Source organism: Epinephelus moara, chromosome 8 (assembly GCF_006386435.1).
Source record: "Epinephelus moara isolate mb chromosome 8, YSFRI_EMoa_1.0, whole genome shotgun sequence".
Lineage (NCBI taxonomy): Eukaryota > Metazoa > Chordata > Actinopteri > Perciformes > Serranidae > Epinephelus > Epinephelus moara.
The window spans coordinates 17,018,471-17,030,485 of NC_065513.1; the positions used below are offsets into that span (position 1 = coordinate 17,018,471).

Genomic DNA, 12,015 nt, shown 5'->3' on the forward strand with positions numbered 1-12,015 from the left:
TTTCCATCACCTGAGGAGTTTAGCTTCATTGATAATGCATATGAAAAGGATGGGTGATAGCGCCTAACAGCTTCATGAAACTCCTTATGGCAAAGGGGAGGGCTGTGAATCCACTTAAAAGCAGTATTCCTCTTATGCTGCAACAAGGGAAAGGCATGCATGTCTGTCTGAGTCGTGCCGGTCATGCTCCATACTGTCAGAGCAAATGAAGTCAAACGGAGGCTTAATTACAGCGATAAGTTGTTGCCCTGTGGCTAAAAACATCTTATCACTAAACAGCTGGGAAGAATTCTCTATTATGAATGCATAATTGGGTCCAGGATGACTGTCAAAGAGCACTTTTTTTTTCCAAAGTACAACATCTCCTGCTGTGGGGTTTTTCACATCCTAAGGGTGTGTGTGATTATAGTGTGTTTTGCAATTTTATGATTCAGCACGGCTTGTAACATCCATGTAAATAAGCTTTTAATATTCATTAACTACAACTACTGTTGAGGTTCGACATTATTGTTTTATGGGATCGCCACATTATGCACCATACAGTTGTACTTATGAAATGTAATGTGCCTTAACACTGTTTGATCCCAGGCTGATTGTGCAGCGAAGCTTCCCTGCACTGTAAGAAGCTGCCTGAACAAAATGCTCAGCAACCTCATCACAAGATGTTTTGCTTTTGGCAAAAGATAGGGCGTCCTTTATTTCCATGTTGCTCTGAACAGCACAAAGTGTTCTTGGTGTAGTGGAAGAAGCATTACACTTCTCTGTGGTGGAATATTTGCCTCTTTTTTTTTTGTTTGTTTTTTTAAAGACACAATAACTGTGTCTACAGCTGAAAAAAAGACATGGGAGGAGGGTTAAGGTGGTTGTACTCTGAGTAAGTGGTAGTCTTGAAAGGCTTCTACTGAAGTCCTCGGAAGGCTTCTAAAGCACTATAGCTTTAAAAGGTAATTGTTATAATTAGACATACTGAGAGATCTTGAGTCCGGCAGCATCTTCAGTTCCTCTCTATTAACAGTGATGTGAAGACTAACTTGAACGGAGATGTGGTTGACGCAAAGGCCACAAGCAAAAAAAAAAAAAAAAAAAGAAAGACAGAGCTACACTTTCACATAAATCCATGTGCCTGAGTATCCTTCAATACACAGACAAGGAGGGAAAACAAGAAAGCCACATACAGTGCCCTCAAACTTGGAGGATTTAGGTAATTTTCTCTAAGTCTCCCTGTCACCCTTTATGTGTTACTCCTCTCCGATTTTCCTCGTCTTTGTCTGTCTTTTCTTTTCTCTCCTTTGTGTCGCCGGTCTCAGTCTCCTCTGCTCTTTTTCTCTTTCCTAAACACACACACACAATCCTCAACTGTGCCAGATGTCAATAGCTATATATGCTCAGAGAATGGCCAGCTGAGCTGCTCCATCTTGTTATGATTGTCAATATTGATGGAGAGGGGAGATGTAGAATGACTCTGCAGATGTACACAAGTCTGAGGTTGGTTTTCTTTACACTGCGGACAAATGATGTCAGAAAAGTCCTTTTTGTTACTCATTTTCTACTCATTTATCTAACTTGAGTCATTCCTTTTTACTATGCGCCAGAGTGGATATCTTCCTGTGCTTTTAATGGACAGTTCAACCAGTATAACTTCAGTTTCAGTGAAGAATCAACACGTGATGTTTTCATGGCTTTTATTTTTGATTTCTGACTCTTATTTGATGGTTAAGTATGTTCATAGGATTCATGACAAACACTGTATGTGAGGGGTGAGAACCTCAGGTGCATTAGAGACAGTTTGTGAAAATGAGTTATATATAGTAAATAAAAGCTCTTGATGTGCTCCTTCTACTGTCAAAAGGGTATTTAGAGTGATGTCACCCATTGGTTTGTGGACTCCCATTTTAAAGCCTCAAGTTTGGCATTTTGGCTGTCGCCATTTTGATTTTTTGGTCCAGGAGTGACCATAATTGGATGAGAGGCTGGAGCTGTGGAGGAACGAGGGCTGGATCTCACTGAAAGACTGTAGCGACACGTCTCAAACACCCTGTCACTCAAAATAGTCCCGCTCTTAAATGCGCAACTTTAAGCCTTAATGGAATGTGAACAGGGAAGTTAAAAACAAAAATTCACCCCCATACAGTTGTCATGAATGTTGAAATTAGCTGTAGAGACCAAAACAGATTTCTGTACCAGGCTGTAAACATGTTTATTTCTGTTGTAAAGTTGGGCATTGTACCATGGGTCTCTATGGGGGATTAACTCACTGCCGGATAGAGCGCTGCTCGAGTAACTGAACTCGACCCAAGTCCGAGATAGTTATAACCAAGCCCGGCCCGACCCCGACTACCTGACATAGTTATTGCTATCATGGTTACAGCTTGTCTGTTTACATGCTGCAACCACAGCAGCACAGTACAGCACACACACTCAACTGGAGCGTAGATAATAGACACACTGTGGCATAACCTTTTACGCAGTCTCACTCACACACTACTTTCACACATAATACCGAAAATATAATTGAATTAGAGTCTTACTGTTGTTTTCAAGTCTTTATCTTCATGAACTTTTAGTGAGTCCGCCTCCTGCCTGAAATGTGACTACTGGCCTATGTTGTGTGTTCAGGCGTTGTCACGTAAATAACAAATTCCAGCATGTCAAGTGGGCCAAACCTGAACTGAACCCGAGCAAAATTTCTGATTTGTTATCTGAACCTGGCCCAACCCATCGGGTCCCATTGGACTCGGGTCGGGTATCCACACTATACTGCCGTAGCCAGCCTCAAGTGGCCATTCGAGGAACTGCAGTTTTTGGCACTTCCATGTTGGCTCCCATGTTGGTTTGATTCTAAATCAATCCTGAGTTAATGATCCAAACAAACCAAAAGATTTAACACTGAACACAGTGAACTATTTAGGGTGTGCAAATTTAAAAAATAAGTGTCAAACTGTTGTTCATTAAGTGTATTGTCATCCACATGTATTTTATGTTTTTGCTGTCCTTTAAAGTTGGTCAAAAGTCACTTTACGACCCTCTGGTTTTCACCCCTCGACTGTATGTATTGGTAAACACACACACACACACACACACACACACACACACACACACACACACACACACACACACACACTCACACACACCCCTGACCTTCCACAATAGCCTTACCTATTATACAAGCCAACATTTTATCAGTTTGAATTGTCTTTTTGGAAAGCATTCGAGGAGGATGTTGATAAACAAAATGTACTATATCTATTGATCGGATCTACTGATTGGGTGTCCCGGCAGTGCAGTCTTGTTCCAACAGGTTTCAGATTTTCTCATTTATAGCAGCAGGCCTCCAAACCTTCCTCACAACACCCTCACTGTGTTTCTGTTGGGATCAGAATGCAAAGCTATTACACACTGGAGGGTTTGTCTCAATCACACCGAATGGCTATGAATTTTAAATGCGGGATTAGGGCCTACAGAGGAGCAGGCACATGGGAGAGACTCAGTCAGTTGAGTGCTAATTTGATTTTAATTTTTTTTTTCTTTTTCTTTTCTTTTTTTTTTTTGACAAACTGGCAACACATTGTTAGCAGGGAAGATGCATTGCTCATGCTTTAGTCCTTCAGCTGCTCCCTCTAATCAAACCACAGCAGGAACAAATACTGTCCAAAAGGAAATGATTTGATCCATATGAGAAAATAAACAACCGCTCATAGTGGGAGTCAGCTGTTGGTTAGCCAGTCCAATGCTGGCTATCATTACAGTGTACTGTTACAATTTAATCCAAAACATTCATGTAAAAAGCTTATTTATTACACTGTTTCCATCAGGAACGATGAACTGAATTTCCTCTCTGCTTTTGTGCGCTCTTTCAGGTTATTGGAGCTGGAATGCATTCCTGTTTCTGTTTTATTTGGAAATGCTCAAATGCTCTGCTGGGAAAGTAACGTCATCCTCTTGAGTATTAATGCATTTTTGTCATCCTTGTTGTTGTTTCAGGTGGAGACATAGAGGACTCATCCCCGTACGAACCTGTAGCACCAAACCGACACCCCGATGCATTCCGCTTGGCCTCCATCTCTTCAGGTATCACAGTTTTGATTGTAACTAAACACCTGGCGGTTTATCATACGAGTGGAAATGTTTATTCTAGAGAGGGTGAAACCGAGCTTCCTTTAGGATGAATAACAATGCAGTGGTCTACAGAGCCTGCGTCGATCTTTCCTCACTGGCATCCCCCCAGTCAACTGTCCTTCGCCTTTGAATAAATTGGGTGCTTATCGTTTGATCTGTCTTGTAACATACGACGGTTGTTGTGAGCTTGTGAGCTAAACCATATACTCTCGGTGTATTACTCCACTTTTTTTTCCAAGCTATTGATTTAGCTTTCAGTTTGATTTCCTCTTTGGTTTACTAATTAAACAGCCCAGCACTCAGCAGGGGAGCTATAGCATGCTGTTTAATTTAGTGGTTATTACCGTCATGGTATCACTAATCAATGCAGATCTTATTATAAAACACAGCCACAATGGTTAATGCAGTGCAGAGAAACAAGTTATACAATAGGTGTGATTGGACACAGGGACAACGCCTGTCCATTGCCAGAGCCACAGGCTACAGTCACTTGAAAATTTGTTTTCTTTCATCCAGTTCTGACAGAAATTTCCGGAGGATGTTCTCTTATATATACATTTTTTCTTTTTTGCCAAAAGCAATCTACAAACACTGAAGGCAGCACATCTTCCTTTTCTTTTGGCTGATGTATCTTGCTTTGTCTTATAACTGGGAGGTACAAAAAAGACATGCTTTCTGTATAATCCCCTTAGCTTGAAATCAGCAGTGTATCACTTGTTTTTGAAAATACGCTTGTTTGATATATATTCAAAGAAGGAGAGAGTACCAGAATAAATAGAAAAAAAAAAACTGCAGGCTTTGATGACTTTGGAGTTTTTAGAAATGATGGCAAACTGCCTCCCCTGATTTGAGTGCATATTCATCTAGAAAGCATTCAGGAAGCACATTCTTCCACCATGGCTGCAGAATCCACCAACATTGTCATTTTAATGATAGAAAATGTTTAGAAGTTGCACCTGGATTTATGATCTGCACCAAAATATTTGTAGATATCAACAATCATGCTGTTCTGTTATCATTTTTTCAAGGCTAAGGTAAGTAAGAATCATGACCACTGAGTTATGGCTATTTTAAATATTGTCAGTAAATACTGCAAAAATAAATCAGAGTCATCTGTATAGATCTTAGGGTGGACACAGGGTTTTCCCCTAACAAAACATTAAAGTAGCAGAAGACAAAATTAAAGACATTTATGCCATTGATCGATGCAGAAAAGGCGCAAAATTGGTGCATAAAATGTCACTAGAATGCAGGATTAAGTGTTTGATGCTCAAAATTTTCTGGTGGAGAACCTTTAAACCCCCTGTTTCACATGTGTCTTCCCCAATGTTGAAACAACCTACACCTTTGATCAGAGTTAAAACAATATGTGCGGCCGTCATTTAAATAAAGCTGCAGCTGCATGTATGTTAAAAAGACCTATGTTAAATAGACAGTCAGTTATAATAAAAATTATGCAACATCAAAACAAAAGAAGAATATTTTCATCCTAATGTATTATGAACCAAAATTAGCTAAAAGCTGGATGACATTTGTGGTTGAAAATTAGCATAGATTTTTTAAATGTTGGAAAATCTGTGAAGTCAGAAATATGCAGAATCCAGTCCGGAAGTAATGATCAAAAACATAAAGCACTTTCTAAATGGGCACTAACCATCCACGATTTTATTGATATAGCCCACATAGTATGTTCAGTAGTTTTGAGATTCCCTGCTTACTAACAATCAAGCAAGATAATAGTCAAAGTACAGATGCTCTTCTTTAGCCTAGCAGTGTACGAGCAGTGCTTTGGTAAAGCGGGGAGCGCAGTACAGTGTACCTAGACATATTAAGATACAACAGGGGACTCATTACTGCATCCATTTTGCTTCAGCTGTTTCCTCCATTCTCTCCAAGGTGAAATATTGGATTTGCTCTCTGAAATCTGTTTAGCCGCAAGCTTTCCTCATTATTTATCATTTCTGAGGACAGAGTAATTGATTGTGGCGCTGAGAGAAAACCACAGGCAAACGGATAAGTAATTACACACTTGTTTTATGAAAATACTCCTCACTTCGATTACTAAACCACACAAAAGTATTCATAATCACGTCTATAAATGTAAAACTGCACGGAGACCCGGGGAATATATGATATCTGGTTGGTTGATGAGGACAGGGGAATGTATACTCTCCAAGAGGGAAGGTAGGAAATTGAAAAATAATCTGCTACTTTAAAAGTTTTTGTCTGGGAGGTAGATAAGGGACAGAAGTTGTGATAGAAATGAAAAAGAATTATACACCACTGTATGCACTCACGCTCGGAAGTCCAAAATTAAATAGAACATATAGAGACTCAGTTTCTGCATTGCCCCAAGTGATACCTGCAAAACTATTTCACACAGACTTCTCCTTCTAATGGGACTGTGTAGTCTTAGCCACTCATGTTTTGCATATCTTCAAACTGAAAATTTGCATGCCCTATACAAACACAGACAAAAAGACAATGGGCACATTTAACCCTTTGGGGTCCGTCCCTTAAATAAGTGCAGTGGCTGCCCTTCAATAATGTATATCTATACCTAAGGATGGCTTTTTAGAAAGACTGCAATGAAGTCTGCTCATCCTGCCCTGGATTGGTTGATACTCTGCACCTGCATCAGCAGTGTTTCATCACCTCAGTGCTCAGCACAGTTGCATCCAGGGCTTACTGGAGTGTCTTTGTCAACATCAGTGGGCCTTTTTGCACTGATCTCTTTGCTGTGATGGCAGCCAGGCACAGTGTGGTCTCCCGTGCCACGCCTCTCCCCACTAAAGGATAAGGGTGATAGCAGGTGTAATTTGTGTTGTGACAAGCTGGAGTGCCTTCAGTGTCACAAAAGAAGCATATTCCCACTGTCATTTTTCTACAAGCACTGCCAGTTGGCTAACTTTGAGACGCTGTTAGAACTTACCAGGTTGTGTGAAAAACGCTTACTGTAATGTTTCTCTGATTCCAGGCGTAGGGAATTATGTATTCAAAAGAGGAGCCCTACGAGGGCAGCAGGTTCTTGTACACCTTTCCATATTACTGCTTTAAATGGACACACAACCCAGTTGACACGGCACCATGGCTTTGCTATATCAGCTGGGGGAAACTTGTTCCCCATCCCACCCAAGAAGTGCCGTGTCAAATAGATTCCTCCACCTTTCAGCCCACTGTCACAAGGTCCACCTGCCCACCTTTGTACATTCTGCCTAAGCAGTCTGGTTATTGCCGGATGTTGCTCACTCGTCTGACCTGTGACTCTCTGTCGCTATGTCATGCTGTCAGTGTCAGGGCAGAGGGCACGGTTATCTGATAGATGATGGAAATGATAGATGGAAAGAGAGCAGAGGTTATATGAGGTAGAAATGTGAATAGGACAATACTGAAAGCTGACTCAAAGTGGAAGTGACCTCTGGTTACCAGCAAGTAGGAATACTGTGAAAAACACTGCTGTTTTCCTTTGGGAGTGCTGTCAACAGCTCCAGTGCGCACAGTGTAGTCAGTACCCACAACTGGAAACGCTAAAGCCTGTATGTGAAACATGATGTCCGTTATGTGTTGTAAACCTATACAGGCAGGGATTTGTAGCAAGTCAAAATGATGGAAATCAAAGCTGCAAAATTTACATTTGATTCCAGTGATATCCTTTAAACACAACATATCATCTCAAGATTTATTGTCACTGTAACATACCTGTTACCCTGTCTCCTAGAAATTCTGTTTGTAAGTTACCAAACTGCTTTCTTAGTTACGTTACTGTGGCAACATAATCGCTGCTTGGATTATGTTCAGAAAACAACATTTCTTTCAGGTAACAAAACACTACAATCATGTACCACATAGACTTTGGAAGGAGGTGGCTGGGGACGATGGGAGGCACACAAAGTGCAGGACTTTGACATCAGAACTTTGAGTTCATGTCCAGACTTCTGCCTAAGGTTTAGGAAACAAAAGTACTTCAGTTAAAGTAAGGGAAAGATCCTGATTTCAGTTAAATGTTAAAAGTACATGACGGACACCCACTGCTCCACCCAAGGCCAAGGCTGGTAGAAAAGATTTCCACACACTTAAATCTATCCAGTGCTTCACAAAAAAAGGTAACCCTTTTTTTACTTTTTTTTTTTGTAGGTGCCCGTTTTCTTGTTTTTTTGTTTTTTTTAAAGTACTTTTTAGTTTTTCTTTGTAATAATTTTATTTTGTGTTTTATGTGACTTGTATTTATGTTTTTGAGTTACATGTTTTTATTTTGTATTTTTGTTTTATGTTGTCTGTTTGTAACAGACAAACTGCATGTCTTAGCCAGGACACTTGAAAAGGACATTTTTAATATCAGGAGGTTTTCCTAGTCAAATAAAGGTTAAATTAAAAGAATAAATAAATAAAAAATACCTAAAAAAGAAAACAATACGACTCGGTACTGTATAGCAAGATTGCCTATTTTGGCAGGAATCAACGAAAATATGTTGTCACTGAAAAATTTGCTGATACATTTAGTGTCAACATTTTTGCAACTTGCCAGAGACATTAATTAGCAACATTTCCTCATTATGTGAATCGACATTAATTTGCTCGGCATTACATTTCCCTCAAAATGTGTTTGCTGTTTCAAATTAATTGTAGGCCTATAAGCCCATAATTTCTAGAAGACAGGGCTGCTGTTACGTACATCAGACGAAATGTAAGTGAAACATTGAGAAACACAGACAAGATGTGCAAATGACTTTATCACCAACATTTTCATTAGATCTTACAGTGACTGTAAAAACAAGTAAGCACGACCTCTGTTTTACAAAAACACAGACGGCACTATATGTAATCTTGAATATAGCAGAAGTTATAAGATCCATTAATACCAGCAAATTTGCCTTTCAGCCATCGCAGAGAGTGAGTTTGCGAGAGAGAAAGAGATTAGACAACTCTGGATCTTATTACCAGTGTCTCAGCTGTAGTATTATCACAGTGAAAACTGCTCCAATGGTAGAAGCAAAGGACACTGCAGCAAATTAGAGGAGTCATGTAAAATGCACTTCACAGGTGCTCTCCATTGAACCCCAGATGAGCAATAACAGTATTGAGCAGCTCAGCACAATATTCTTTTATTTTTGACCTCACTGCTGCCTGGAGTTGCCTTCTACAGCCATTTCATTAACTTATCTTGGTGGTGTTTTCTTCTTGGCATTTAAGCTCGCAACAGGTCCAATCCAGACTATTGTGATTGTATCAGCCAATCATGTATTACAGATTGGATTTTTCCCCTCAGTTACAGTGGTAATCTTGTCGAAGGAGAGACACGAAAATGTATTTTAGTCTGCTGCTACATGTTCATAAAAACACCAAAGGATAAATTCTGTAAAGTTAGCTGTCCAGCTTGAACCAAAACTCCCCCAGTATGTCTTTGCCATGGGTAAATTATGAGACAATGGGCCCCTGGAAACACACACACAGACTTTGTGGTGATTGCGCCTCTTTTTTGATGTAGTCATGTGTGTCTCTTTGGTTACTTTGTGTCCGTAGATGATTTGTAACTCTTTCGGGTAGTTTTGTCGGGGTTTTTGTGGGTAAGTGTGTGTAACTTTTGGTCGTTTTGTGTCTCTTTTTTGTTGTTTTGCCGTTTTTATAGTTTTTTTGTGTGTCCTTGAGGTCTTTTTCTGTCTGTTTTTGGTAATTTTGTGTCTCCTTGTAGTCACTTTGTGCCTATTTTGCATGTTTTATTCCATTTTTAGGATTACTTTGTGTCTATTTGTAGTTATTTTGTGTCTCTTTGTAGTTTCTTTGCATCTCTTTGTGTTTTTTTGATGTCTCTACCAGGTCACAACATGTTAATTTGGTTGAGATTTTACAAGTGACGGCCAGGGGGTCTCTGACACTTTGGGCCCAGGGCCTGTGCCCAGTAGGCCCATCCGATAATACATCTATGGTCTTCATTTGACACTGAGGGACATTTCCAGTAGGAGTATTGTCTTCAGGGGAAAGCTTGGGTACATTTAGCCTTGCAAAAAGAAACACACACGTATGTAACTTTTTGCAGCTTGAAAAATCTTCAAATGATAAAGAGTGCTGAGTGAGTCTTTCCCAGAGGAAATCTATTGATAATAAGTTCTCTACCCAAAAACCCCTTCAGTTGCTGTAAGAACTGGGCATATTAAGTAATAATAATGCATATTTTCCCTGTTCTAATCAGATTGGACCAACCACCATGGGGAAACTAACAAAATCAAACAAAAGGATGAAGCATGGAGATGCTACAGGAAGGCACATTTGTCTTGTTTACAGCCCCACACCTGCCAGTGACAGACACCTCCTCGCCCCACCAAGTTTAGTTGGTTCAGAAAATGAATCACATTTGGTGCCTGATGTGGTGCTACTAGTTTGTTTGATGCATGCAGAAATCCTTTGTTTATAAAGAGGAGTGCTGCAACTAATCTTCTGTATTAATCAGTTACTTGTTTGGTCTTTGAAATATGAGGAAATGTGAAAATTGCTAATCAGAATTCTCCAGAGTGCAAGATGATGTCTTCAATTGCTTGTTTTTGTCAGACTGTCCAAAACTTTGTTTGTCACATTTTAAAAGCTAGATTTTTAGGTACGTTTAGGTATGTGTTAGTTTGAGAAACAAACCATGGTTGGGTAGTTATGCAGGCTAGATCTAGCAAAGTTAAATTACATAGCTTAGGTTTCGGGAGATGGATCTAAATCACACGGTATTCAAACAAAGTATTCCAACTAAAAATTAGTGTAGAAAAAAAATAAAATAAGGTTAGATATAATTTTGATTCAGTTCTTGAGTTCTTTTGAATAGATCAAGTTTGTTGTTGTTGTTGTTGCTTTGACTTTAATATATATTTTGATATTTGAGATCTTATTTTCAGATTACTGTGTTTTCAGCCCTTATTTTCAGATTCAGACCTTTTTTCACTTTGAGGTCTTTTGTCACTGTCAGATCGCATTTTTTCAGTTTCAGGATTTTAGCCTTGATTTGGCATGGGGGGCATGGCATCTGCTGAGTGGGATGTGAAATTATGAGTTACAGCACAACAAATAAGGCTGAGAACTGGGAAAGACACATGGTGACGATGTATGTGAAAATAAGTCAGTTCACTTGGTTTCACATGGTCCTGAACCCTGGTCTCCTGGGGGAAAGTCCTGTGTTTTTTGACCCTTTCAACACCCCAACCTGCCTCCTTATGTGCCTCTTTATACTACTTCCTTCTTCACTCCCATCGGCACATTGGTCATGTGATTCAAGCCTTCCTGATCGCTTTGGTTATACACGATATACAGGCTCACAATTATGTGGTTTCTATACGAATTGTGGTGCATTACTTTTCGTAGGTGTATGTGCAAACAATACATGACCACAGCCTGTGTTTTTTGCCTGGATGCAGAGCCCCATGACAGAGCTCTGTCCATGCTCATAGCGTAACGTTGCACAACCATTGTTTTCTTGGTTTCATGGCAGAGTTGGTGTGCAGCACGAGTCAATAGCCCTCGACTCCAATCAATAAGACATCATGTATGAAGGATGTGGAAGAGAAACCTTCCCCCACAATGCACCAGGACCCCTATCAAAGCCCAAATGAATTCCATATTACGAACAGCATGCAAAGATATCATTAACTGTAATTGTTAATATGCCCCACGTAAAATGTATTCTGTTCTCTTGACCCAGCGCTGAGCTAATTAACTTATTAGGAGCAGAGGGCGGCGTAGAATCCTGCACTCAGAGGTCCCTCCAGGAATTAAGTTTAACATCCCTTAGTTAGACCTTCTAACTCTCAGCACTAAGCCTCTCACCTCTCAGCTCTCAGCTCAGTGTGCCCACCATCCAATTAAATCCAGAAAGCTGTTTCTACAGCTGGGGAAAAAAGGACCAGTGCAACAGGCGTGCTCAGC

The 12,015-nt window shown here is 40.0% G+C and overlaps 1 protein-coding gene across 3 annotated transcripts in view; it reads left to right on the forward strand.

The window, feature by feature from the left end:
* LOC126394319 (GDNF family receptor alpha-2-like) overlaps window positions 1–12,015 on the forward strand; it is a 54,120-nt gene that overhangs the window by 10,688 nt on the left and 31,417 nt on the right. For all 3 annotated transcript variants that reach the window (XR_007570358.1, XM_050051072.1, XM_050051071.1), the window contains one exon: window positions 3,982–4,068. Coding sequence is in view for 2 of the 3 variants with exons in the window: in XM_050051072.1 (XP_049907029.1) it covers window positions 3,982–4,068 (87 nt within the window). In the remaining variant the exon portion in view is untranslated. The remainder of the gene's footprint in view (window positions 1–3,981; window positions 4,069–12,015) is intronic.